Raw genomic sequence first — 27,919 nt, 5'->3', positions numbered from 1 at the left:
GACATCTGAATAGGAGTGATGTAATCATACCATTTATTCCATCAGTGAGACAAAATGTTGTATGGAACTAAATTTCTGAGATTTTAAATAGAAAGTCATTTAACTCCTATATACACAAAGTGTTCTTTCCACAGATATTTACATGGCAAATTATGTTAGAGGAGAACCACTATGACTAAGTCTCTACAAGTACAGCAACCTTTCTGAGCTATTCTCTCTGCTGAAAGAATTCACAGAAGCTTTGAAGTAAAATCTAGACAATTAAAGTTACCTATATTTCACAGTAGGTAAAGAAGCCATTAAATGATATTTCAGCATAAGGTTTCTGGAAACAGCTACACAGTAGAGTTTTACATCCACCCCTCTTTTCCAGCATTCATGGTGAAACTAAATCTCTTCTTAATTTACAAGAGAGATAACAGCATACGTAAAGATGCATGTGTATAATTGTAGTTCATTCTCCTCGATAGAGGCTGGTCAGCCGTTCTAGTTCTTTGCAGCTGTCCATGGACACGGAGTCTGCTTTCTTTTGGAGACGGTCATCTCGATATACTTTTGCTGCATAAATTAAGTCTGTTTCTTTAAGGAAAAAAGATAAAAGATTGTTCAGGTTAAAAATGGAATGCTTTGCACATGATACATTCCTTCTCAGAGCTATACAAAGCCCCCTGGGTTTAATCCTCACTTCTTTTTCCTTCTGTCTATACTAATGACCCACAGGCACCACCTAAACAGCACTGCTACAGCTTCCCTTTGCTGGATCTTCACAAGATTTCATCTTTTTGAGCAGGGAAAGTGGTAACAGTCTTACAGCACCGTCACATTTCATACAGCAGTGCCTGATTAAAAAAATACAAACAAGCAAAAAATCCCCTACTACTTCTGTCAGACCTCATTAAACAATATGAATACAGGCCACACTCAGGTGATCTTGCTTATTACTGACAGCTCTAGTGTCCTCTCTGCACCCAAAAATCCATTCTGAATGTTAAGCCCATTACTTGAACCGATGCTGCTTCAGACTGCCAGTGTTCAGAGGTTTCTTAATAAAACAGCTCTGTATTATACTGGTGTTCAATGGCTTGACATTGCTGAGCATTTTAATCCTATAAAATCTTTTTCCTCCCTTCAACTCAAAATAGATTAGCTAGGCATTCTTAAATGTCAACCAACAGTGGAAGGATTTTAACTGTAAGGTGATCCAACAAAAAACAGGTATTCTAAATCCGTAAAACCACAAAATCAGCAGTTCCTATAAATAGAGAAAATCTACTAGGGGCCGCTTACTCAAAATCAATTTGGGTAGTTTTCACAACCTGATAAATTGCAAGTAGCAAACAACATGACAGTCACCACTTTCAGATTATTGCCCTTCTTTTCACTAAGGTCAGATGTTTCTGTAGTCATCACATTTTTCTCAGTAAATATGTACATAAAGAAGCACAGGCCTCTTTGCATTGTCCAGGACTCTGTTCAAGCTTTAAAAAGTAAGCATGTCAACAACAAATGCTGAAAATGGGAAAAATATACCTTCTGCTCTTTTCCTCCCCAGGTGGAAACTGCGTATGAATTAAACCTTTCCAAAAATATTTAGCCAGTAACGTATTTTACGAGACACAAATACAGCATGCCAGTAAATCTCAGTGTAATGACTAGGTCACTAAAAGCAAAGTATCCTTTAGTGATCTACACTCCGCTGAAAAAATGTACAAATAGTATGACCTCCTGTTATTGTGCTGGATTATACCTTTAATTTGTCTTCAGTTTTCTGTTAACAACCACCTCTCATTTTCGTAAACTATTTTATTATAAGATTACCAATCATTCATCCAGCAACTTAGGTATTCATTTCATGAAGAATTAACATATTCAAACATTTCAAGATGATCAAAGGAAATCTGGTTGGAAAAATTTAAGAGGATTTGATATTTGCTTATGAATTATACCCAAAAGTTTTCTGATGATTTCCTGCAATTGAAAAACCTGGAAAAAATTATTCTGATAAAATCTAGTAGTCTGGGCAACAATCATAAAGTTCTACCTCAAAGGACTGGTGGTTTTTTTGTATACATGTGACCTTTCAGAACAGTTTTCTGCCCACAGGCCTTCCCTGTGGGCAAATTTGTAAAACTGTAGAGACTTACTTGTGCATAAGCAATGTGTACTCATGAGTAAGGCGCATAAAGCCTCCAGGAAGTACTGGGCCTGCTATGAATGGGCAATGCAGTTTGTATACATACAGGTCAACTGTAACGAATGCTTGCGGTCCTTTCCAGGTATTTGACTAGCTGTGATGCCAAGCTGTCTTTTACAACTGGGAGAAACTAAGGGGCCATTCTCAGCTGAAAGGCTTAGCATCACTGGGCTGCAGAGCATAAAGTTGTGCAGGAACACACAATTTCACTCAGGGAAGAGCATTCTATTTGCTTCTGGTCAGTTTACTGACAGTCCATGAACAAATTATTTATCCGGTAAGCTATGAATGAAGTTTACCAGCTGAAAAGTTGAAACCATCTGGTTTCAACACTGATGTCATTTTAGCAATGCTGATCTCACAGAGCATGAAAGGCTCATGAAATGGTCACAGATAATAGAATAACAGGTTAAAATTGATGATGATTTGGAGATGGCTGATGCTATTAAGTATTCTTATGCTTTAATACTGAATTTGAGGCTTATGCAAGAAAACAGCTCCCTGTATAATATTAAATTATATTGGAAAATCGATGGTAAACTAAAACAACCCCCTGTTTTTAAGGTCTGATATAGCCAAGGTACCAACTCCAGGGAGAAAAATTACTCAGCACTAGCAAAAGATTAAGCACTGATACACAGCTTATGATGTTTCACAGGACACGCTGCACGTCCTTGGTAGCCTGGAAAAGCATTGTTTGTATGTACTGTGTTCCAAGGCAGATTATTTTCTTCCTTCTCTGGAAACACCTATGTAAGCTTTTGTTTTATTTATTTATTTATATAAAGTCACCTAGGGAAATGAGATACTGCCATAATATAAATAATGTGGAAGAGATAAGAATTCTTAGCTTTCATCTTTAACTTAGAGCAGTTTCGTTCTCATTATCAATTCAGTGTAGTCTTTAATTTCCTGAGACAGATAGTAGAGTAGCAGGTTCAAATTGTTGATGGGTTTGCAGATGGTTGTTAGGTCACTGAGTAAAACATAAATTAAGTAACACTGGGGACACTTTTAGAAGTGAGAAACAGTAGGGAACCTTACACTTGCTTTCTCATTCAGGTATTTTAATAATACAAGCACTTCATTCTTGCCTGAAGCAATCGTTTTTTATAGTAATGCATGCTTTCACAAAATTACACACATTACCAAACTTACTTTGTTGCCTCTCCTTCCAACAGTTATTACGAATGTTGGACACATAATCCTCTTCCACATTCTTTTCCACTTTCTGTAACGACACTCCTTTGTATTCATTTCTAAAGTCCTTGTTGACATAATAAATAACACCCAAGTTTTCTGTCTGCATTTTTATGGTCTGCCCTGTACTTCTGCAAAAAAGGAGGGAGGGGGGAGACAGAGACTAGATATTTATTTGGTGCGGTTTTTTATACCACAAACACACTTTAAAAATATATTGCTATTAAAGAAGAATAGCACATTAGAGAATTTGCCACTTCAAGACAAGTAATTGCTGTGGTTTAACCTGAGCTGGCAACTAAGTACCACACAGCTGCTCACTCACTCCCCCACTTGCCCTGCCAGTGGGATGGGGAGGAGAATCCTGAAAAGTAAAACCTTTACCTTACTGAATGGTAAAACTTGTCAGTTGAGATAAGAACAGTTTAATAACTGAAATAAAACATAATGATAATAATAATGAAAAGGGAGATAACAAAGAGAAAGATAAATAAGAGAAACAAGTGATGCACAATACAATTGCTCACCACTCACTGACCGATGCCCAGCCAGTCCCCAAGCAGCGATCAGTGCCCCCGTCCAACTCCACCCAGTTTATACACTGAGCATGACATTCCGTGGTATGGAATAGCCCTTTGGCTACCTCAGGTCAGCTGTCCTGGCTGTGTCCCTTCCCACCTTCCTGAGTACCTCTTCACTGGCACAGCATGAGAAACTGAAAAGTCCTTGATTTAGGGTAAGCACCCCTTAGCAACAACTAAAACTTCAGTGTGTTGTCAGCATCATTCTCATACTAATTCCACAATGCAGCACTGTACCAGCTACCAGCAAAAACATTTATCCCAGCTGAAACAAGGACAGTAATGAAATGAATGGCTGTATAACCTACCAGAGAATAAAATTACTATGTTACCTGAACATTAAGCTTCTGCTGCTTAAACCTTTAATCTTAAAAAACCCCAACACTTTAGTAAGACAGTTGTTTCATACCTCTTTAGGCAAATATAAGCTTTGGTAATAGAAAATTACACTCAAACTCAACACAAACAAGCAGGTCACTATTCTGTAGCAAGCCCATAGAGGCATCTCCATTCTAAAGTGTTTTCTGCCAGGCCTGACAAATCCATTTTCCTGCTGGCATTCTGCAGATTAAAAAGAAACGACTTGTGCAAACATTTTGGCAGAGAAGTGTTGGTAAGCATCACAACAGTTTAGTTGCAGAAGGGAAAAAGATCACACTGGAAATAAAGAACACTGAAAAATAAGAGAGAAGAAAATAAACCTTTCTGTTGTGGGGGTGAGAGCTCTGCAAGGAACTAAGCACCTTTAAAACAGTTGTGGCAAGTGGGCTAAGCCTGCTAGCTAGTTGCATGCTTGATCAAAGTTATTTCTCTCAAGGAAAAAAGGTTTATATATCCTACAAAACAGGTAAGTTTCACTAGTAGAATTATTCACAAGAAAATGAAGATAAACTATTTTACCATCACTAGAATGAAGCAAAGAATAGACAATTTCACCAGCCTTCATCCAGTTCAAAACTTAAATAAGGATGAGAAAGTTGCTTTCAAGTACTTCACTTGCTACAAGCACAGATGACCCCTAAAGAATAACGAGCCTTAGCAGGTTTCAGAATTCAATATGTTGGAGGTGCAAAACACCTTTGCAACATGCCACACTGCGTCACTGCCTTGTATTAGCAGACCTCCTAAACACCAGGTATTGCTGACCTCTTTCCTCCATTACATTCTCACATGTTCTCTAGCACCTAACTTTCAAGTTTTGCTCTGCTTCATCTATACCCTCCCTTTCGTCACTGTGGGAAATCAAGGACCAACTAATGGAAGGCTCTCCAAAATATTTCTAAATGGGAGAGGGTGATTACAATATCCTCGACTCTGTTTTAAGCTATTGTAATTGTGCATTACTTACGATCTTGGGTATAAGGCGTAAGGAGGGTTAGATACCATCAACTGGCTCAACAAGGAAACAAGGATCAACACAATAATAGGCATCAGCTGAATGAACATAGAGAAACCTCCCTAAGGAACAAAACAAATTCAGGTTATTTCATACAACAACATCAAGTAAATAGGTAAATTTGATAGGATTTAATGCTAGGCTTGACTTTCTGCTTTAAGCACCAAAAGCTGCTTAGAAAAACCGTAACTACAAACACTGGTGTTAACTCCCCATTGAATACACAGTATTCACAGAGTGCTTAAGCTGCAAGAGTTCATGTATAGCATGCAGCCACAAGCAATTACCAAATGAACAGCTGGATTCAGTTACATTGTATGCCATGATTTGGTCTTATCTATACAGGACTATATATTATTCATCTAGATGAATATTAAGTTCATTTCTTACCTCAGCCCAAATAAGTTTGTAAATGCTGACAAGGATTAGTGACCAGAATTAGTGGCATTTTTAGGCTAATACAACCAGTCACTAGCCAAAATAGTGATATACAACAACAGATTTACAAAATCAGGCTATTATCTGCTCAAATTTGCATATCTATTTACCCATCAGTAAGACTACCACCTGCCAAAGTTTTAAAGTATGTAACTGGCAAATACAAAGCTTCCTCTACAGTGAAGAGCTCCTGCAAAATCACGCTGCTGAAAGCATCTACCAGTAAATTTCACAATCCATAGTTAAAAGTCAGTGGCGCTTAAACATACATCACCCCTCTCTTCCTCCCTCTCATGTCCACTCTGACGGTGCTGATTAGGATGACTGTAGCCAGCACGACCATTAGAAAATGAATGTACACTACCTAAGGAAAGAAATATCCACATTTAAATCATGTAAATAACCCCAACTATTTAGAGGTCAAATACAAAAGCATCAACATAAAGCATTTAACATTACTGCACAATGACACATAAAATAACTGAACTTCTAAGGTATATTACGATTTCAAAGTTGTTTACAACAAATATTTTAAGCTTCAAGACAATTGACTTATTTCATGTACTGCAGGGTCACCATAGTAACCCCAAAGAACTGAACTCACATTTTTGGGATTTAGCAACACTTAGGGGAATAATAAACTATGATGCAGATTAAAGGGCTGGGGCTGGAGGCAGGTTGAACTAATTTTACTGTTTTATAATGTCACAATCTCTAATGCCGCTCTGGGCAGTACCACTGTATCTCCGTGATTATACTGATGTATACAAATACCTGTTGGAAAGGCCCCTCCAAAAAACATGTTGAATAGATCCTCTGGAGTAATATCTGCCTCGCAACCTCTGTGGAAGTTGAATCTACCGTTGCTAGGGTGATTGCATGTTTGCTCTTCGCTGCCTGTAAGGTCATACTGCTTTCGTTTTTCTGGATTACTCAGCACAGCATATGCATTTCCAATTTCTGAAGCAAGGAATAAAAAACAACTCCAATAATAAAAGATAAGAACTATTCCAGCATGAAAACTGCAATTTCAAAGTCAAGAATAGGCAGTGAATTATGTCCTCTATTATATGTTACAAATCAACAATAGTAAAACAATGTCCAGAATCATCTCTACTTTTTCTAGGGCAACACCTACACCTGTGCAAATGTTCTCTCTCACTGCAATTACAAAAAAAGCATCAAGCATTACAATGAAAGCTTTGAAGCTGGGTAATTGCAAAGTTCAGTTTGCTCCAGTAGCCTAGCTTAAAAACATCATAGATGCAGTAGGTTTGCTTTGGTTTCATTTGGTAAGTGGTGACTTCTTTGAATGCATCAACTTTATTGTCTACAAGAATGTGAATGTATTTTTCTATATGCTTCTTAAGATGTTTTATGGATTACATTAATAACACAAAGTTTTGCATGATATAACATGAAGAGCACAACATGCACGCATGACAGGAACATGTGTGTGCCTAAGGTTGTCAATACAACCTCAGTATTTGGAGTGCCTGGCCTGATGCTTGTCTCTGTTTATGCTATATACCACAAATGAACAATTTTGACAGGAGAAAGAATAAAACTGAGTTAGGTGAACACTGAAAGAATCAGCGTGAAAAAACACAAACTCTGCTGACTTTACAAGCTTTAACCCTAGTTGCTGTGCACAGACATACTGCTCCTACAGACTGAAGGAAAATTTCTGCTGGCACTTGATGAACAATCTTCAGTCATATCTTCATTAAGTCCTTTCTGCCTTCCTTTCTTCTCTCTCCTCCAGGCCTCTCCAACAAAAGGCTCCTTTTGCAGCCAACCAACACAAAGCACAGGGATTATGTTTTTCAGTGTTGAAAAGCCATCAGTCATCAAAAGTTTGTGAAAGGTGCAACACTATAACCTCAACACAGGCAAATAAGACTATGGCTTTGCATAATTGATGCTTTCAACATTATCCAATCTAAAAAAAAATGCTAAAGGGTCTTAGCTATGTGCTTTTAAGATGCCCTTAGAAATATTCATTAGTACTTCCTTTAAGTGGAGGAGAAAACCCAAAGAAATGAAGCCTGGTACTTTACACTGAGAGCATGATATACACTACTGACACCAAATACTGCTACAAGGTTCCTCTTACTCAGCTTGAGGCTAGAATTGGTAGTAAAAGTCTAGATTTTCCCAACAAGCAAGAATTTAGGGAGACATAAACCAGGTGTCTGCACATAAAGTAAAGATACCATACTATCCCAGTATTGTCAGCAATCTTTTTTGACTATTTGTTATTTGCTTTTGATTATTTGATGTTAATTCACAATAAACTTAATTCCAATATAATTTTCTTTAAATAAAGGGCATAAAAATGAAAAAAAGCTGCTCAGAGGTTTCAAAGACAAGATTTTTGATGAAGTCTGTGATTATATTTGGAGATTAAAAGTGATTATATTTGCACAATCTTCTTAATCCAAAATACAACCTCAAGGAAACTGCTCAATACAGCACAGGAGCAGTATTATGTAGCTCAAGATCTAAGTTAAGTACCTCTCAGAACATCAAACTCAACTGTTTTCTAATGTGACCTTTCCTTCAAATAAAGCATTATTATGAAATAATAGCTATTATTATGAAACGTCTTTTCTCAGCTGGATGTTACAAACTCATCAGACATCTTTAAAGGCAAACTAAATCATAAATTTACTCAGCCATACAAAAAGAATACAATAATTTCAATGCAAGAAAAATGCTAGATTTCATTAAATAATTTTTAGTCAACAAGATTCCACTACAAAATTTTCTGTTCATGTACCTATATAGTTAAGAGCCAGAAAGTGAAGTTAAGCTCAAGAAATCAAATTTGTACAAAGTGCTAATGTTAAATAAAAGATCAAATAATAAGAAAATTATTTCTAACATTTTAAAGATTATTTAAAATCGTATTAACAAGGAAAAATTATTTTATTCATAGGGGTGGAGACAATTATATAAGAATCGTATCATTTTTAGATAAATCCATCACATAGCTGTATTAAAATAATTATTGGCAATCAACTTTCCTGCTACGTTCTAGATACTCTTCATCGGGAATTGTTAATATATTATTATAATTACCCCTTGAAGTCTGTATCAGAAGTCTTGCTCAGGACTTCTTTTTCCCCTCCCCCAATTTAAGAGTTTTATCTTACTGATTTTTTCAAATGCCTGCCTGTAAACCTCACACAAGGACAAAAAAAATGTATGACCACCAAATTGCTTATTTATTCATCATCATTTCTTAGAGATTCACATTTTTTGTCATCTGTGTCTGAGACGAAGGTGTAGTTTTCTTTAAAAAGCTTTTCCTCAACAGCTTCCTTTGCGCAGGGCTAAGCTTGGCAGCCTTATATCAGGTCAAGTCAGACTGTAAATTTTACCTAAGAAATGGTCAAAGGCACCTATTAATAAGGCCATGTTTGAACCCAAGTGTTTTTCTGTGGAAAGAGTAGTAAAACTACATATATACAAGGAATTCTAAGAAAAATGTAACTTTGTGAGGCACGTGATTCAGTAAAAACTGGATTTTGCTATCCAGTATTACTTTGTTTATTTCAAGCTCAAGTATAGTAAAGATTCAAGACAGTACGATTTAATTGATGACGCTAAGTCCACAACAGTAAAAAAGTGCAACTGCGTTTCACAGATCAAGTATTCACTCCCTGTACCTGAAAATTACAGTCAATCCTCAAAAACCAAATCCTATTGCAGAAGTCTGTATTATTTATCTATATTTTCAGGTATATGCTAAGATAATAAAGATCAAAATATTTTCTTAGATAAAAATGTTGGGTTTATATGAGCTACAAAACACCACAATGACAATTTTGTAGGAAGAGAAGTGACCAGCGCAGATTAATTTCTTTTAATCTGAAAAAGTTTAATCATAATAGAAATTTTAAGTAAAAATTGGGATTTTTACTTTTAAAAGCCTCTGTTGCTCCAGGTGCACGGTTTTTGTCTGGGTGGAATTTCAAAGCAAGCTTTCTATAAGCCTTCTTCAGGTCTTCTTCACCTGCATCCTTTGACACCCCAAGGACTTCATAATAATTTTTACATTTCTTTATACTGCGAAAGAAAATGAAGTAAAATGTTATAAACAAAAGCTGCAAATGAGGTAACATACCGCACTGATGCAATACATTACATCTCGCTTTCAATATAAAATATAGAAAAAAATCCTCTAGAAAAAGAATGCCATTTTTCATAATAAACTATTGAGCACAATAAACTGCTGTACTCAAAATTACTTACTACATACATTTATTTTACTTCTACTGTAGAACAACTACAGTTGGAAAAAAAGGTTTTAGTTTGCAATTACTGTAGCATTTCCTGATCCCCAATTATATGAATATTGCTGTTAATGCATAAAATGAAGATTCCAAATTTACTTTGCGAGCTAGTGAGTGGGAAGGCCTGTTTTGACCGTCAACAGCAAACGCACATTTGTATGCGTGATATAAAACAAAACAAACAACAATTCCCCTTTCCTGAAACAAAAGTCAAGTCATAACACCATTCAAGCATTCACTTTTCAGGGAAATAAGGCATGTGAGAATACCTCTGCGGCTGGGAGTGCACCTGGATCCTGACAAACTTTCTGTAAATGTTTATATAAATTCAAAGAAACAATAACAGCTCCAGCAATTACAGATTCAGCTCACCTCATATGTTCAATGTAGCATTTTTTAAAACTCTGAAAACTCAGAAATATTCTTCCTGTAGGCAATCTCACCCAGACAGGAAAAGCAAAATCTGGAAATGATGTAATGATTTAGTATGTTTTACAATACTGAGAAGAGAGAAACAGCAGTTACAGGGGACAGAGAGAACATTAATTCTATGTGGGCAGGAAGAACTGACCAAACTAACAGGTGCACCTTAAAATCAAACCAAGTTACCTGGGTAAGAGTTCAGAAACTTAGAAAAATAAAGCTGAATCACAAACTTGCATTGCAGGAATGAGGCACACTGACATTTGGTGCACATCAAAAGAAAAGGGCTGGTCTGAGCAAGAAATAGAAATTACATCCATAAATATTTTAAAAGCTTCATGTGAGTCTCTTCACATGGCTGTAACTGTGTCCACAGTTTCTCTTAAATGCACAGATTTCTAAGTAATTACGGGTTTAGTGTTGCAAAGACTACACACAGGGCAACCAAGTGGAAAAAAAGGGGGTAAGCAAGCCTTTAGCATTTTCATGAAAAGAAGAATGGGTACCCTGTAATTAAGGGAATGCTAGCATCGGACGTGCAACCACACCATCATGTGTGGTCCTTCATAGTTCACAGATTGATCAAATCAAGTTTCATTTGAAGGATCTCTTTTCCTGTGTTCAAATAATACAAGCTTTTATGGAAGTCCTGGTGTAATGCTTACAAGAGCACTGAATTGAATGGTACGCAGGCAGCTGCCAATACAAACATCCTGTGAAATAAATATAGCTCGTTATATTGAAGTAACATTTAATAAGCTTCAGTTAGGAAGCTGATAAAGCTAATTAAAAAGAATACAGTGAATCCATTACCAAGAAAGAATGGAAAGAAAATATATTAAATTATACTCTGAGTACTAGAAACTTTTGTTAATTTGTACAAGAAAAAAGTTTGGTAGCATGCAGATCCCTTCATCCTTAGCCTCAAGACCTGGATTACTTATGAACTGTATCAAGAACAGATAGCTTTATTTAAAAGTGTAACAGTATCAAATTAAGCTTTTTTTTTTTTTTTTCCAAGAAATTGAATATCCCAAGCATCCAGTCTAAGTTCTTCTCTTCAATAATTCAGTATCTGAATTGTCTGTTTGTGAACCAGACTCTTCAGAACTTTGGCTAACACAAAATTAGGTAGTAAGTCATCAACGTTTAGCAAAGTTGATATTTTATTAGCATTAAAACTGTGGTGTTAATAATTTGTTAAAGTGTTTTTAAGCACTGTGCATCTGAAACAACTTTTCCTGCCAACAGCATAGTCATTTCTCATGGAAGTAACAAACATGAAAAAAAACCATTAGAGTTTAATTCTTTGCATATGATATGCATTTATTTCACAACTCTAGGATGCAGAAAGGAGAAAAATGGGGGGGGGGGGGAAAAACCCCACACCAAAAAACTCAAGAAATGCCAACCTGTTCTTCTAACCCCCAAAAATGTGCCTCAGAGTTTCCTCCCATTCACAACCAGTCAAAGTCCCACAGTGGGCAACCCTCATGGGAAAAGCAGGAATGGTGGGTATCAACCAGAAAACATTCAAGTCAGCATGTGATCCACCACCATGATCTGCTTAGAGCCAGTCATCAAAACCAGAGCTACTTCCTGATGAGAAAGTGCTGGGAGAAACCTGCCCTGTGGGTCATATAGCACTTGCTCTCCAAAGGGACTGAAAGCAATCACCCTCCGTGCAACAGCTATCCTGAACCTGGTCTGCAAATGAGCTACTGTTACTTACCGAAGTGTTTCTCTTAGCAAGCCTTTGCTAATGACTGCTTTGTTAAACAAAAAATTCTACAAATACACAAGCACCTCTATTCCAACATTCCTCATTTTGTATGAAGCTATGATTTAATATTTCAACCACATCTTATATCAAATCACCCTCATACCCTGCCCTGCTACCCCAGGCTAAACAGCCAGCCTCAAACAAAGAAGCCTTTGTGAATGTGACAGCCAGCCCTGACTTTCCCTTGCCCGTTCTTGTTGGGATGGGCACACTCACAGCAACACTGCCTGGAACAGACCTGTAACTGATCCTCCAGATCATTTACATTGCCCTCCTTTCAACTGCACAGGATCAACACCGAGATACCTAACCCCTGTTCACTGTTTAGACCACTGCCATTTCAGATCTCAACCAAGTCAGCGTGGGCTCTTACAAGCCTCAGAGGCAAGCATAAGCTGCAAGTAGTCTGCTGGATAGCCTGAGGAGCAGCGCTGCAAGTAACTTCACGGGGAATCATATGGAATACATGTATACAAATGGCAATGTTGCAAAGTTTAGCAGGACTTTGAATAAGGCAGATCAAGCTTTAAATATATTAGAAGATTGTAATATTGCAATTAGATGATTGTAAAATTGCAAATGCACAGGGGCCAAACACCATACCTAAGCCTGAAATTCTCAGCAATGACCTTGTGCTATGAAGCCCTTGCTACACCCTGCCATTAGACAAGCACTGCTTTGCCACTTGGAGGCAAAAAGCATCTAGACTCTAAGTAGCTAGCATCTGGTTAATGCAAAGTTTCCTACAGGAAGGGAGTTAGTGACTTCTGCCAGGAGGTCCCTTGCTGAGCACAATTCAGGACAATCACTACAGGGTAACCGCTTGCTCTTTCCTGCCTTAGCAAAGTCCATCCGAGTTCTGCACCAAAACTTGTACTGCAGCAGCTTTTCACTGGGGATGATGGGACAAGCAAAGATGGTTAGAAAACACTTGTCAGTATTTGTGATGTGCTCCTGAGAGGCAACACTTTAATACATCACAAATTCAACCTGGTAGGTCAGTTTATAGCAGGACAAACTGTAGGGGATCACCAGGACAACCCACCAGATCCTCAGGTCATACGTGTGCTGTGCAGTCACCAGGCCTCTCAAAAACTGGGGGAGCACACAGCCCACCCCACCAGGGCCAGACATGCCACATCCCTCCTCCACCTTCGATGGGGATCACAGGCTTTCCACAGCATTTCTCTAAGACTTAAGTCCTATTCCCCAAAACTGCTACTGTCCTGATAAGAAATTTCTCTCCAGCTGCTGGGAGTTGTTGGAAGCCATGGCCAACCCGATCCTTGTCCCTCAGCAGAAGGTGACCATTTTGGACACACTCCTCACCCCTTGCCTTTAGCAGACTGACGTCTGACAATCCTCACCGTGCCTGGAGCATTGAACTGTCCTCTGGAGATCTGTCACAGGAGGGCAGATGGATGGAAGGAACCATCCCGTTTCCACCCGACTCCCATTGCAGGCCACACTTCATTGGTCAGCAGAGACTGAGAAAAATTAAGAGTAAAACCAGTGGAGGTTTTGGAAAAGGCTGATCACTGATACTACTTATGGCTTTAAACTACACTTAAAAGCCCTGTCCTGCAGCAATCCTGGCAGAAGCAGCTCACTTTCTGAAGGCTGCCTTCAGAATTTCAAATTGGTTGGTTGGTTTTGCTGCACTTAAGGCACTGTAGTCCTTAGTGCTAATCTTGCATATGTAAACTCCACACAGATGTTTCTCTCTAAAATTGCAATTTACATATCACTTGCTTATTGACTGTCACTTTAGTAGTGAACTGGGTTTTTTTGTTGTTGTTATTTCTGGCTCATTTGAAGTTTGGAGCTTTCACTGTTAATTGCTTTGGGGTTTTGTTTTTATAAGAATTGCTTATCTTATGTTTTTCATTCCTAGTTGGATCACTTCTGTATCTGAATTACTATCAAATTATTTCTGTTTTTTAGCTAATTTCTGTCCTTGCTGAATTGTTAGTCCCCTGCCAGAACCTTGGCAGTGTCCTTCTGGTTAACAGATGTGCTGGCTGTTTTAGGATGGCACATTACTGGATGCTCCTGAAACAATATCTGACTTTTAAAGAATAGACTTCTCAAACAGCATGAGGACAAGCGATAGCCTATATTCATCCACAATCTGTTGACAGAGATATTTTGTCATGATTTGCAAAGCTCCGCTATTCCAGCTTGCAGTTGACAAGCCACCTGCAGTAGAACTGGTCAGCCAGCTCCTCTCCATGCTCTGACAGCTGAAGGCAGAGGAAGCCCTTCAGATCCTGTAACATCTGCTCTCATCTGCAGAAATTCTGGGGCCATGACCAGTGGTTCTCGTGTGACCACAATATGATGTGATCCTACTGCTGTACTTCTTGTTTCCCTTTTCAAATCTACAATTCAGATTAGGTCAGCATCAACAGCTTTTATCAGGTTAACAAAACCTATCAGAGATGCTTGCATTTCTGTATCAAATACCTGGAGTGATCCATAATCATGAAGTTTTGAGTACAACTAGGTACTTCAAAGGGCCTTCCAAAGCCTCCATCTACATGCACAGGGACATCCCAAAAGACAGATAATTCAATCACAATCTTGAAAAGTTTCTGATGGGAGCCGCAATTTTTTCTCCCAATCTGAAGTAATCTGAACTGAGCAGTGATGAGTATTAGTGACAAAGAACTGAGCCAAAGGAAGGTACACTGACTTCTGATCCCAGAGTTGAGCAAAAAAACACAGTAAAATGCAGTTTCTACATAGGTCAAGTTTCCAATGACGCCAGGGGGCATCTTGCAGCTGAATTGGGAATGTGTTAGTCACAATTTGGATGACAAGTGTGGTCTGCAAAAATGCTCTAGATGGGAAGAGAATGTCACAGTGTCGTCAAGAAACCCAAGCTGGTACCAGCATATCCCTAGTTTCTGGAATGAATGCACCAGAAGTTTCAGATCTCTGTTTTACTGATGGATTCAACAATACATTAGGGTGCTTGTCTTAGTACCTTGCTCTTGGATAGAACTGGCCAGTTCGTTTCTCCTGTGTGAAATTACATGAAATATTCAAGGCTGTGTTTACATCAGCATATTTTTCTCCAGATTTTGTCTAAACTTTTATTTCAGCTATAGAAAGTGTAGATTAAAGGCGGGAGATTTCTGACAGAGTCCACCATATTTTCTGTGCCACATTTCCACGACAGGTGCTCTGACTGCGATTTCCACCTTGACTTTCTCAACCATTCAACTGGATACAACAATTCACAGTAGTTCTAGCAGCCTAATTAAAGGCATGCCCTCATTTCTTATCTTTGGTTATTTTTTTTCCATTTTAGCACATGTTGATTGCTCTTATTATTCCGCTTTCAATTAATTATCTTCTTGACCCCATGTTAAAAATGTAATGATGTATCTCTATTTGCTGAATTTGCAGAAATCTCAGCAAAAGGCCTGGAAAAAGCCAGTCACACAACTTACATTCCTTCTAGTTTGATCCACGAAACGTGTAGAGGCAATTGTTTGGTTTACTCCATGAATTCAAATCAAGTTGCTGATTATTCTCAACCACTACTGGATGACATTTAATCCTGCCTTGGAACGTTCCCACAACTCATGCCTCAGTTGGTTTGTTTTGATTTTAGCTCAGAGATCCAAATATAAAATTTAATTCCTGTGCTTTCTTCTGAGGGGCAGGCACCGGCAGGGCAGAAAAAGCAGTATTCCACCACAGTTTTCACAAGATAGCAATCCAGCTTCTGCATACTACTAAATCATGGCAGTTATCTTTCAGATGTCAAAAAGGTAATACGGAATATATGTTACAAGTTATTTACAAAAAGAAAAAAAAAAGACATCAGACACCATATGAATTTTAAGATCATTTAAAGGGAGTCTGTTTAACATGTACAACCCACATATATTTATCTCCAAAACTACTTTTTTTTTTAAATCGTGTAGTAGATAACTGATAATACACACTTCACAGCATAAAAAGGGAAAGATTAACACACAGCAGGCAAATTATGCTTTTTTATGTTTTAATTTCATGCTAGTCCACAAAATCTTTCCAAAGTGTCTGCACACTTAGTATGAGTAGACAGGTATGATGAACAGAATATTTGAAAGTAATGATGAACTCTTTGATAACTGTAATCCTGATCAGCACTTCTTCAGTTAAGTGAACTAGATGAAAAAAGTTTAGATTTTTTCTTACACAAATGTTTCATTTCTTTATCTCAGAAAAAAATTCCAATAACCTACACCAAACAGCGAAGGAATTGCTTTAAAGCAAAGACACAGAATCCAAAAGCAAATTCTCCCTTTTTCGTCATGCACACTATTTTTGTGCATTTATCTTAAGTAGACATTCAGACAGCTTTCAATTGCCTAGAGACTTCTAGGGCACTTGCTCTAAAAAGATGTAAGTCTACTGTGTGTCCTAACATACATCTGCTATTCTCCTGTTAATATATCCTATACGCAACTCACCTAAAGCATTAAGGCAACTTGATCCAGCCCTCAGTAACAAGACAAGCACCATTAAGAAAAAGACGCATATACTACAGATGGTATTTTCAAAGCATTTCGAAAGTATCAAAGTGCTTTCGGACATCTCAAGCTTCAAACTCTCACACTGAAGTAGTGAGCACTGTTCCCACAAAGAACATCCAGTACTTATGCGATCAGTGGAAAGACACTGCATCTTATGCCTCTCCCTGTTGAGCAACTTGTTTGCAAACTCAAGTAATGCTCTGAAGAAATGTTATGGTAGCTCGCTAGTGATCAGTGTCCCCTGTGTGTGCGGAAAAAAATAAAAACAGCATAGAGGTGCTTGTTTATACTAGTACCTACTCACATTACTAGAGTAACCCTGATGAAAATTAAAGCAGTTAATCTAGTTATACTGCTCCAAGCATGTCTCCGCTGTGCTTCTTAAATTAATTGTCACAAGCAAATTCAAGATAGTTGGACAACTCCAGGAACACTAATCAATGATCCAAGTCAGAGGATCCAAGTAGGACACTCCCTTGTCCTACTGATCACTAGAGCCTATAAAAAAAGCAATGGAAATGGCATGTGTAGTTAGATCAGGAATGCTTTCTCTCAGGCTATAGTCAATTACTAATACAGAACCAAAAACTCCTAGAGGGAAGAATACTTGAGGATAATGACCACCTTTCAAATCATAAGCATACAAAACATATTTAGTTTGACAGAGTAGATTCATGGGAAGATTCAGAAATTATTAAAAATTGAAGATTTTGCTACCTTGCTATCTAGAAATTTCTTTCTTACAGGAAAAAAATCAGACAAGAAACACTATTTAAAGCCACCTCTTCTCACATGCATTTATTTAACCAATTCAAAATTCTGAAAACCATTCTGCTGTGGTATGGCAGAAGCATATGGTGGTGACAAGCTCTACTCTCTAAAGAATATCCCTCCCCAGAGGGGCATGTTTCATTTAATTGGAAAAGTCTGGGGCCTGATTGAAGCAATAACATATGCAGCCTGTCATGTTTTCAACTAGACAGCTCATTCTCACTGTGGTTTAAACATGAACTTTCCCTCAGCTATCATCACTGAATGTGTTATATTTTTCCATTAAATTTTAGCCCACTGTTTGTATTTAATCCTGTTGTCCTTGGAAAAGTGCATGGGTTTTTTAATTCTTAACCACAAATTTTCTAAGTGGTATACTGATGTCACTAACTGACAGCATGACAAACTTTTCAAAACTTCCAACAAGAACTGGAGACTTGCTCTGTTGATCACTGCACATCTAAACCAAAATTCAGTGTCTCTCCAAAGGTTTATAATCTGCTATACTAAAGCACGGTAGCATTACTCAAGCTAAGGTCAAGATACTGTTTTAACAGTTGCTTTTCAAGTGGTATGTAAAATGCAAACAAACATGGGGTTGTTGTGCAAGCTATTACAACTGCTTACTTGCAAAGATCTGGGTAGGTTTTAAAACCCCAAATTTAATATTCACAAAACAGATTGTTGAAATAGGTACTAAAGAAGCAATGTTGCATCAAAATTATCCTTAATGTGCAACTTCTCTAACCCTAACTCTTCGTCTGATCTCAACAAACTGCATTAAGTTTATCTGGTATCCAGTGAATCCCTTCGAGGAAGTAATATCCAATGCCATGAAAACATACCATGGAGAAAAGTTGGCTCTACATCATTCTACTCACAACAAAGTAGGCAACATACTTTCTGGTAAAACAAACAAACAAAAACCTTGCAGGGAGCCTGATGTCAAAGCAGACTGCAGCTCAGAATGCCATGTCACAGGTGAGTGAACACAGCCTTCCTTCTAGCAGCTTTCTGATTATGTGTGTGGTGGTTTGACCCTGAGTGAATGCCAGGTGCCCATCAAAGCCACTCTATCACTCCCCTCCTCAACCAGACAGGGGAGAGAGAATACAATGAAAGGCTTGTGGGTTGAGCTAAGGACAGGGAGATTCTTCAGCAATTACCATCATGGGCAAAACAGACTTGACTTGGGGAAATTAATTAATTACTGCTGAAATCAGAAAAAAACACCTTTCCCCCACCCCTCCCTTCTTCCCAGGCTTAAACTTAATTCCTATTTCTTTACCTCCTCCCCCTGAGTGGTGCAGGGGAACAGGGAATGGGGGTTACAGTCAGTTCATCACACGTTGTTTCTGCTGCTCATTCCTCCTCACACACTTCCCTGCTCCAGTGTGGGGTCCCTCCCGTGACAGACAGCTCTCCATAAACTTCGCCAGCATAAGTCTTTCCCATGGCCTGCAGTTCTTCACACACTGCTCCAGCGTGGGTCCCTCCCATGGGGTGCAATCCTTCAGGAACAGACTGCTCCAGTGTGGTTCCCCACAGGGTCACAAGTCCTGTCAGCAAACCTGCTCCAGTGTGGGCTTCCCTCAGGTCACAGCCTCCTTCAGGCATCCAACTACTCTTGTGTGAGATCCTCCACAGGCTGCAGGTGGATATCTGCTCCAGCATTAACTCCATGGGCTACAGGGGCACAGCCTGCCTCAACATGGTCTTCATCATGGGCTGCAGGGGAATTTCTGCTCTGGCGCCTGGAGCACCCCCTGCCTCTCCTTCCTCACAGACCTGGGTGCCTGCAGAGTTGTTATTCTCACATGTTCTCACTCCTCTCTTCCACTGCAGGTTTTTTTGTGCAGATTTTTTTTTTAACCCGCTTCTTAAATATGTTATCACAGAGGCGCTACCACCGTCACGATTAGCTCGGCCTTGGCCAGTGACAGGTCCATCTTGGAGCAGGCTGGCACTGGCTGTGTTGGACATGGGGGAAACTTCTGGTATCTTCTCACAGAAGCCACCCCTGTAGCCCCCTGCTACCAAAACCTGGCCATGCAAACCCACTAAAAAGTGTTACATATCTTAATGTGATGTAGGCCTCATTTTACAGAGGACTTCCTTCTGGATATTTTGTCTCACATGCATGTGCGCACACACACATATTATGCATTCATTTTAACAGCTAGTATTTCAATGCGGCCAAAAATTTATACACTTATTCAGGTTTTACCTCAGATGTATAATGAGGAACGATAGCATTAATTAAGCAGAGATGATAGCAAATAGCAACACCAAGAGAATAACCATGCCAGAGATGCTGCTGTCTACCTGCCTGAATGCAGAGTTGCTGTATCAACAAAGAAAAGCTACTTTTTCCTCACTGTTAACACAGCTGAACAGATCACCGAACTTCAGTAAAAGATCCCAAGATAATATCAACAGCAACATATATTTCACACATGCATACAAAAAACCAAACCACCACACACAAATTTCTATTTTGCACACAGTTCATCCAATCTACACAAACAAGGAAATGATGACTTCTTGATTTCCCTTCTTTGAGCTCCCTTGAAAATATCTGAGCTAAGCTTACCTGAAAATACAGGTGGGTTTTGAAGTATGCAGTTTTAGAGTGTCTGTATCCGTATTTCTCTAGCAGAAATCAAGGCACATATCAAACAGTATTTTTCTCACTCCTACAGCCAACAAGTGTGTAATGGTAACATGAATAAAGAGTTACATGCCTCAAAAGGACATTTTTATTAATCTTTATTTCTTTTTGCACATCCTCCTTTCCTGATGTTGCCCCACCTTGTACTTCCAGAACAAAACAATCTTAACACTGGTCTAAGACCAGCCTGTACAACAAGATTAGCTTAAAAATAAACTTTAGGAGTGAGCATGTATCTTGAGCATAAAAATACTCCAGAATAGAACAACTGCCCTGCAAGTTGTACTGTAGAATTTTCATCACTTCTTCCATTTACCATGAGATCTACTTAAGAACTATTTTGCATATTACCTTTATATAAAGTACCTTGATGGTTTAAAGAGAGCAGCAGCAGCATCTTTCTTGCAGAAAGTGACAGTGTCTCATACTGTGTTTAAACACAGCAAAATTTTCCTCTTCCTTTTAGTCACAATTCAGTACAAGTAACCCCTCTCAGCTAACCTCAAATTTTCTGTTGATTCTTTAGATGCTGGAGCTGAAAGTATAAGGATATAATACACAGAATGAAAAGCAGTGATGTATTTAAGCAAGGTCATACCTTAATACTCCTTCCATTTGGTCTTTCGTGTAGCCTTTTCCACTTTCACCTGCACAAGATGCATTGCTCTCCTTCGTGCTATTGGGCTTACTTTGATCATTGCTGCTACTCGCTGGTTTTCGGCAGTAAGTACCTCCCCCAGCAGTACTTCCATTCTTCATAATAGCTTCCAACAAAACTATAAAACAACAGCACATCATAGTATCATTACAGGCATTAGTGATTAAGTTAAGGATCTCAAGTATCTTAAATGGGAGCACTACGTGATAGAAGACTAGCTGCTACATCCTCCTGCATTATCAATCATCAGTTTGTACCACAAACGTTTCTGAGGCCAGTCTAGCAACTGCTTTTCATGGCAAAACTATGGAAAATATTTCAAAATTAGTGACTGGGCTCCCCTCCATATCTGCCAAGGTAATTTAATACTTGAGAGAATTTGTCCAGTGTCCAGGTCCTTCATTTATAGATGTTTTTTAGAAGCACTGAACCCATGCTTTGGAGTGAAAACATCAGAACACCTGAATAAGCAAATAAATCGAAAAAAAGAATTAACCTAACACTCTAAAGAACCTGGAAATTATTCTGTACAGAGACCAAGCCCATCTCCAGCACATTTCAGTTGCTATAGTACATACCTATTCGTAGCCTGAGCCATTAATGGCCACAAACTGATGCTCTATACCCCCTTCCAAGCAACAGCAGCTGAAAATCAAACTAACTGTTGAAATGCCACAAGTAAATCAGGACCAGCCAACTACACCCAACTCTTAAGACCTGAATCTTGAAAACCAGCGTGCTTTTGCTAGATCTTGAAATCCTTTTTCCTTCCATAGTCCAGCAGATCTCAAATTCAGCAGTTTTAATAAAGCGTCAGACAATAGGTCTTTTTGGATATAAGCCTGTATTTTGGGGTTATCTGTCTTACCAATAAATCAGAAGCAGTACTATTCAAACTTAAGGGACTGCACACAAAGCATAATGTAGATCAAAGATTATCAGTCTATCTTTCCTGAAAAGAGATCCCTTCAGAGCAAAATGGCAAACTAATAGGCCAGATTTGTTTCATAAACAACTGAGAATTACTAGCTGCATAAAAAATGCCCTAATAAAAATTTCCAATGAAAAATGTCCCACTCACTGTGAAAGTATGTTATAGCTATTCTGTTAAAAAACATTTTCTTCTAGAAGCTAGTGAGTAGAATCCTTAAGTATTTTCTTCCAAATCCAATTCAAAAAAATCCTCCTCTGACTAGCGTGGTCTCCCTTAGAGCAGCAGAAAACTGGGATCCTACATATCATAGCTCATATCTCACAGAAGCACAGGAAAGAGAAGAAAGCAGAGCTTTGTTTAAAGGAAGAACCCTTCCCTAAGATGCGCTTCTTAAGACTCTCCAGTATTTGCTTTTACTTACCAGTTTGCTTATTACCCACTGGCCACAGCAGTCTGAAGTACTGCAGATGAATAGCTACACTGAGCCTGAACAAGAAAGTCAGCTGACTTCAGTGCTGGTCCTGTGGTCGTGCCTGCCTCAGCAAGACTTATCAATTGATCAGATCAGGCATTTTACTGCAGAAATAAATGACTAACACTTAGATGCTGAATTGTATACTGAGGCAATGTTTTTCACTACAAAAGAAATGAAAACAGGTTCTTAAACAGGAGAGCTATAGTTGCATTATGGATTACAACTGAAGCGCATATCCAAATATTTGCAATAGTTAAGTATCATCCATTATGGCATTTAAAGTTCTGAGGCAAATGAAGTAATAACAGCTCCAACAAGGAGGTTGTGTCTACAGGCTAAGAACTAATCAAGAATAGAGACTTGAACAGACAGTGTCCTCAGAATCAAGCCTTTTCAGCCCAAATGTGGTCCAGACAAGTGATAACAGAAAACAAAATTATTCTTTTTCTATCCTGTGACATTTGGTATTTAGTAATAATATCACGTGGGATCCTATCAATCATGTGACCCTGCCTTACCCTCTAGAAAAAAATGCTTACTCAACAGTTTTATAAATCCTGCCTTTATATTGGTATTGCTGTAGAAATTCCCCATCCCTGCACTAATGCTTGTGCAAAATCAGTAGTAGCAGTAATGGCAGAAATGCAGATACAGACAACTGTCTGCATTCTTAACACCCAGTGGCTCTTCATAGCAAGTTTAGCTGGTAAGGCTTTTTAACTAAATGGTTTGGCTGCACTATACTTTCAACATTACTACTTCCTAATCACCTTCTCAGAGCTCCCATCCCGGTAATGGAGCTGCACTGCTGCGAACACAATGCAGGACAATAAAAAACCCAACCAAAACCAAACCAAACCCACAAAAAAAATCCCCAACAACCCCTCCCCCCACCCCACCCAATCCATAAGTGCTAACTTCTTAAAATAGCAGAACACAGCATATACAAACCAGCTATTGCTCTATGTTGAAAAAGAAAACCATACAAAGGGTCTGAGGCCGTTGTTTTCTTCAAATAAAATATACAGTTCAGATATTCAGAAGCAACTTTCACTCTTCCATGAACTGCTGGTGGTAAAACTTACTGCTAGAACTGTAGTACTAACAGTGTATTAAAGAAAAATTTCACTGTTCATCTAGGTATTTTAAAGACAGACATACAAAGAACCAAAGACTTATTCTGTTAGCAGGTAAGACAACAAATCTTATCTCCGGTGTCTGAAGGCCCTCCTGTGTGTACCTGCTGCTGAATGAAAGATGCTTGCACTGCATTTGATTCCATTATGCATTGAACATGACCCCCACTTTCACTAATGGAAGGATTGTTTAATTCAGAATTCGTACTAATGCAACAGCCTAAAAAACTAAGCTGACATACTCCTGAAAAGTTTGTTGTTAAAGGCAGCATCAGAAACAGTTCAAGAAAATCTTAAGAACCACTTGAAAAATAGTTGTCCTTAATGTAATTTTCCGCCTTTCACTCCAAACAGAATGGCGTGCAAGTTTGAAAAGGAGATCTTGTCCTTTGTTTCTTTAAACCCACTTACAAATCTTTTCCAGACAAGCAATTAGTTTCCATTCAGTTGCATGATGAATCATTAGCAAAAATCATAATTAAACAATATTTTGAACAGCTGAATTGTAAAACGTTTTCTAGCAAAGTGTGATGTCAACATGAACACTGGTACTATGAAGTCATTAGCTAAGTATCATTAAACGAGCACTGACCTTACATTTCACACCATTAAAGCCTTAAAATAGCACTGCTGCAGTCAGCGTATTCCAGGCAAAGGCTTTGTTTAGCAAAACTAAACTTCACTGATGATTAAACTAGTGCTGAATACACTTTAAATGCAAATGTCGCCAAAACCAAACCACACATAGTACTGTTTTAGAAACAATAGTTAAAACATGCTTCTGTCCTTTTATAACATTTTACAACATCAGGAGGAAGAAGCTCCCATTAGTAAAAGATTCAGTGCTACTGATTCTCATTGCTTTTATTGTGAAATGGTGGGCAATTGTAAAGATAGCAACCTACAAAGAACCTGTGACTTCAGTGAGAAACTGGTATGAACTACCTTCTAATACATACCTCGAAGAGAAATTGAGTATGGTGACAACTAGGGCTGCACCATATTGTCCTATCACCACATAAACCCAAGACATTATGACTGTAAAATATGGATCTGTGTTAGAACTAAGAAAGCTTACAAAACCTTAACTGTTTCCTTCTCTTTGGTATGAGCTATGACACATTTTTAATTATCTGATTTATGAATTACTGCTGGTTTTTTCCCCAAGTGGATGCTCCACTTAATTTATCTGAAGATGACAATGAGATAACAAAGCAGTCATTTTGTTTGCTCTTAGTGTGAAATGCCAGTTCTAATTTATTGCACACCTTCCAGTTCCTGTCCTGAGAAAAGGACATTTTGTGTCCTTGCAGCTTACTACATCTTTAACAGGGCTATTTATGTGCCACAAAAAGTTAAAAAACCCAAATATATATATGTTTTCAATGAGTTGGTGTTGTTTTGGGAGGAAATGGGATGAGTTGAAAAGAATTACCAACCTCCACAGCTTGAATACTGAAGCAGAGATACTACAAATTTACAGAGTCCCTAGTTTCTAAGTACCTAGTTCAAATCAGGCCTAGGGCCTGATTTTTTCAGTGGTATTAGGGCATCTGCAATTCTCATTAGCTTCAGATGGAGCTTTAACTGCCCACCAGTTCCACAAATCAGGCCCTTGTTTCAAGCTGTATACCTGAAAAATGAAGCACAAACAATTAGCCATCACTAATGCAAACGGAGCGAAGTGACTTACTTAACATCACAGAGAAATTCTGTGAAGCATTTAGTTTCAGTACACAGTTCCCCAGATTACAGTTCACTACCAGAAGACTACCTTCTTTCACCAGATCTGCACCTCATTTGTGACACACTTTGCTAATTTCCACAGTGAATAAAACAAGTGTCCTACAGACAATAGCCTAATTAGCCATCTATTTCTTGCACTGAATACTTTACAGCTGGTTATGTAGTAGCAGTCCTACTTAAAAGTAACAAAACCAACCTAACACTCAAAACATAAACCAGATTGAAATATCTTTTTTTTTTTTCTTTTTCTGAAAGCTACTATAAATCCTATTTTGGAGGTGTAAGATGGTAATAAGCTGTGTGTAGACCAAGCTATTTACTCTCTTTGGCGGAAGCAGCTGAATTGGAACCTCCTCAACCTTCTTGCCTCCTGACCAACACAGCTTCCAGAACTCTGAAAGTATTTTCATGCACGTTATCTTCTCAAGCCACAGAAATTTAGGGGAATATGGCAAACTTCTGCGTGCTTTTATTTCAGAGAAGTAAGTAATGTTGCAAGGACATACACAGTGCCATGTTCTTGATCCAATGTAACGGTTACCTTTTCCAGGTGATCTACCAGCAACATCCATCCTGTCTTGCTGTAAAAAAATGAAAGAGCCGAAAAAACAACAAACCTACACACACAAAACCATATACTATCAAAAAAAAAAGCACTGATGACACCTTTGCTTATTGTTTGCATCTCAAAACTAGTCAGGAGACAAGAGAGGCCAAGAAAACGTTCACTGAATCTACTCACCTGACATAAAGGCTTCACTACAGAATAAAATACAGCAAAGAATGCTTCCAGTCAGGACTTTACCCCAAAGTCATGTTCCAAAAATGGAAAATGCTGAGGCCTTTAAGTCAGTACAGAGCACTTAAGTCCTTCCTACCCCTTCCATGGCACAGACAACGCGAGCGAGAACCAGAGGAACGCAACAGGTCACTGCTACGTTTAAAGGTATTTTGAGCCAACTTCTAACACTGTGACAGAAAGACTCCAAGGCAGGTAACAGCTCTGCATACACTGAAACCTTACTATTGCCCATTTTAATTTCTAAACACTTTTTGCTAGGAAGATGCTAATTATTTTTCAAGTTTTAGCCAGAAGTGTCTGAACTGCCAATTAAGTCATAGGGGGAACCACCTGTCCTGTTTTCTCTAGGACAGTTAAACCCGTGTGCAATTCCTATGTCGCTACTGTACAATCAAAAGGGAAACAAAAACAAAACAAAAAAAACCCAAACCAAACGACAAATAAAGCAGAGTATGAAGACACTGCCCAACCTGGAGCAGAAGCTTTTATTGCAGGCTGTCAGTAAGGGGTAATTCAGTGACAGGCAGGGACGCCAACCCAGCCTGCCTCGGCCTGGTGCCTGAGGTGCCCTGTCGGTAACCGGGTCTAAGCCCGGCCTGTGTGCTGCGGGTACACCGGCGGCGACAGGCGGGGGGACACGCAGGCGGCTGGGCCGGCCCAGAGCAAGCCCCTGCGGCGAGGGGGGAGGTAACCCCGCTGCTGCCCACAGCCCGGCGCGGGCGATGGAAACCCGCTGGCCCGAAGCGCTCCCCCCGAGCACTTCAGCCGTCGCTCCGGCCTCCCCTCCACGCGGGGCCGCGCACCGCCAGCCGGGCCGCGGCCGGGGCAGCGCCGTCCCCTCATGGCCGCGTCCCGCTCGCCTCAGCGCCTCGGCTCACGGACCCCCGGGGCGCGGGGACGCCCCCTCCCCCGCCCGCCCACCCACCCACCCGCGGGCACCGCCGTCCGCCCTCGTCCCGACGGAGCAACGCAGCACAGAAGCAGGAGAGGGGAGGAGGGGCGGCTGCGGGGCCGACGGGGCGCCGGGCGCGAGGAGGGGGCCGGGCTTCACCTCGGGCCGTCTCGGTCGGGTAGAGCTTCTGGGCCTTGCCGAGGAAGCGGAGGGCGCGGTCGCGGTTACCGGCCTCCAGCGCCTCCCGCGCGATACCGATGCACTTCTCGGCCTCGTCCCGGTTCCCCTCCATGGGCTTCTCCTTCCGCCGCCTCCGCCCGCCGCAGCGCAGAGAGAAGGGGCCTGAAGCCAGAGCGGAGCCGGGCGGGGAAGAGAGAGGAGAGAGCGGGCGGGCGGACGGGCGAGGACTCCCCTCACGCCGCAAGGTTCATCCCGCCGCGTCGCTCCGCGCCGGCGGTACCGCAACCCCAGCGCGGCGCTCGGCTCCGGCAGCCAGCCCGGCCCGCCGCCTGCTTCCGGGGCGCCGCCGCGCATGCGCCGCCCCGCGGGCCCGGGGCCCCGCCGCCGGCCCCGGCAGCCGCCTCGGCGGGGGCCACCGCGCCGCAGACAGCACCGGGCTCGTTCCGGTCGTTGGAGCCGCCCCTCACCGGCGCGCCCGCGGCGCCCCGCCGCTGTCTGGCAGCTGCCCGCGGGAGCCGGCTGCGATGGAAAAGTACCGGGCGGGCGGCTGCGTGCTACGGCTGCACTGCGGCCCGCGGAGCGCCGCACCCCCGGCCTGCCGCGACCGCCCTGGAGCCCGTATGGAGCGTGGGGCCCACGCGTTGTCGTTCTTCACAGCGCATTAACCACCCTTTAAGGTACTCGTTAGCGCCCTGTAACTGCTCGCTATGATTAAAGACGTCAATTACATCCTGCCAAGGACCGATTTGCTGGGAGGAAGGCAGTCAGGTGCTGCTCCAGCGAAACACCGCAGCTCCGGAGGACGA

At 40.3% G+C, this 27,919-nt stretch overlaps 1 protein-coding gene across 6 annotated transcripts; it reads right to left on the bottom strand.

Moving 5' to 3' along the window:
* Nucleotides 1-10: 10 nt before the first annotated feature.
* Nucleotides 11-27,470, bottom strand: DNAJB14 (DnaJ heat shock protein family (Hsp40) member B14). 6 transcript variants are annotated; one of them, XM_040598733.1, is made up of 8 exons: nt 27,093-27,461; nt 20,889-21,066; nt 9,738-9,883; nt 6,584-6,769; nt 6,079-6,173; nt 5,324-5,433; nt 3,353-3,525; nt 11-579 (listed from the first exon to the last, which is right to left on the bottom strand). In XM_040598733.1, the coding sequence occupies exons 1-8, from the start codon at nt 27,223-27,225 to the stop codon at nt 455-457; spliced, it is 1,146 nt and encodes a 381-aa protein (XP_040454667.1). In that variant the 5' UTR covers nt 27,226-27,461; the 3' UTR covers nt 11-454. The 6 variants fall into 6 exon arrangements, with proteins under 6 accessions (XP_040454667.1, XP_040454684.1, XP_040454689.1 ...); XM_040598750.1 differs by lacking the exon at nt 27,093-27,461 and adding an exon at nt 24,997-25,113; XM_040598755.1 differs by lacking the exon at nt 27,093-27,461 and adding an exon at nt 22,304-22,459.
* Between the last annotated feature and the right edge of the window lie 449 nt (nt 27,471-27,919).

The sequence above is a fragment of the Falco naumanni genome, chromosome 1 (genome assembly GCF_017639655.2).
Source record: "Falco naumanni isolate bFalNau1 chromosome 1, bFalNau1.pat, whole genome shotgun sequence".
Lineage (NCBI taxonomy): Eukaryota > Metazoa > Chordata > Aves > Falconiformes > Falconidae > Falco > Falco naumanni.
The sequence above is the reverse complement of the archived record's forward strand: the minus strand, read 5'-3'. Positions and strand labels throughout refer to the sequence as shown.

Bases quoted from the DNA above. Each gene is read 5' to 3' on its own strand.
- DNAJB14 (XM_040598733.1), bottom strand. From the start codon at position 27,225: ATGGAGGGGAACCGGGACGAGGCCGAGAAGTGCATCGGTATCGCGCGG. The intron at 9,884-20,888 runs GTATGACCTTGC...TTTCTTTCGCAG, and splicing joins CAAATGGAAGGAGTATTAAG to TATAAAGAAATGTAAAAATT. The intron at 3,526-5,323 runs GTAAGTAATGCA...CCTTTTTTGCAG, and splicing joins TACGCCTTATACCCAAGATC to AAGTACAGGGCAGACCATAA.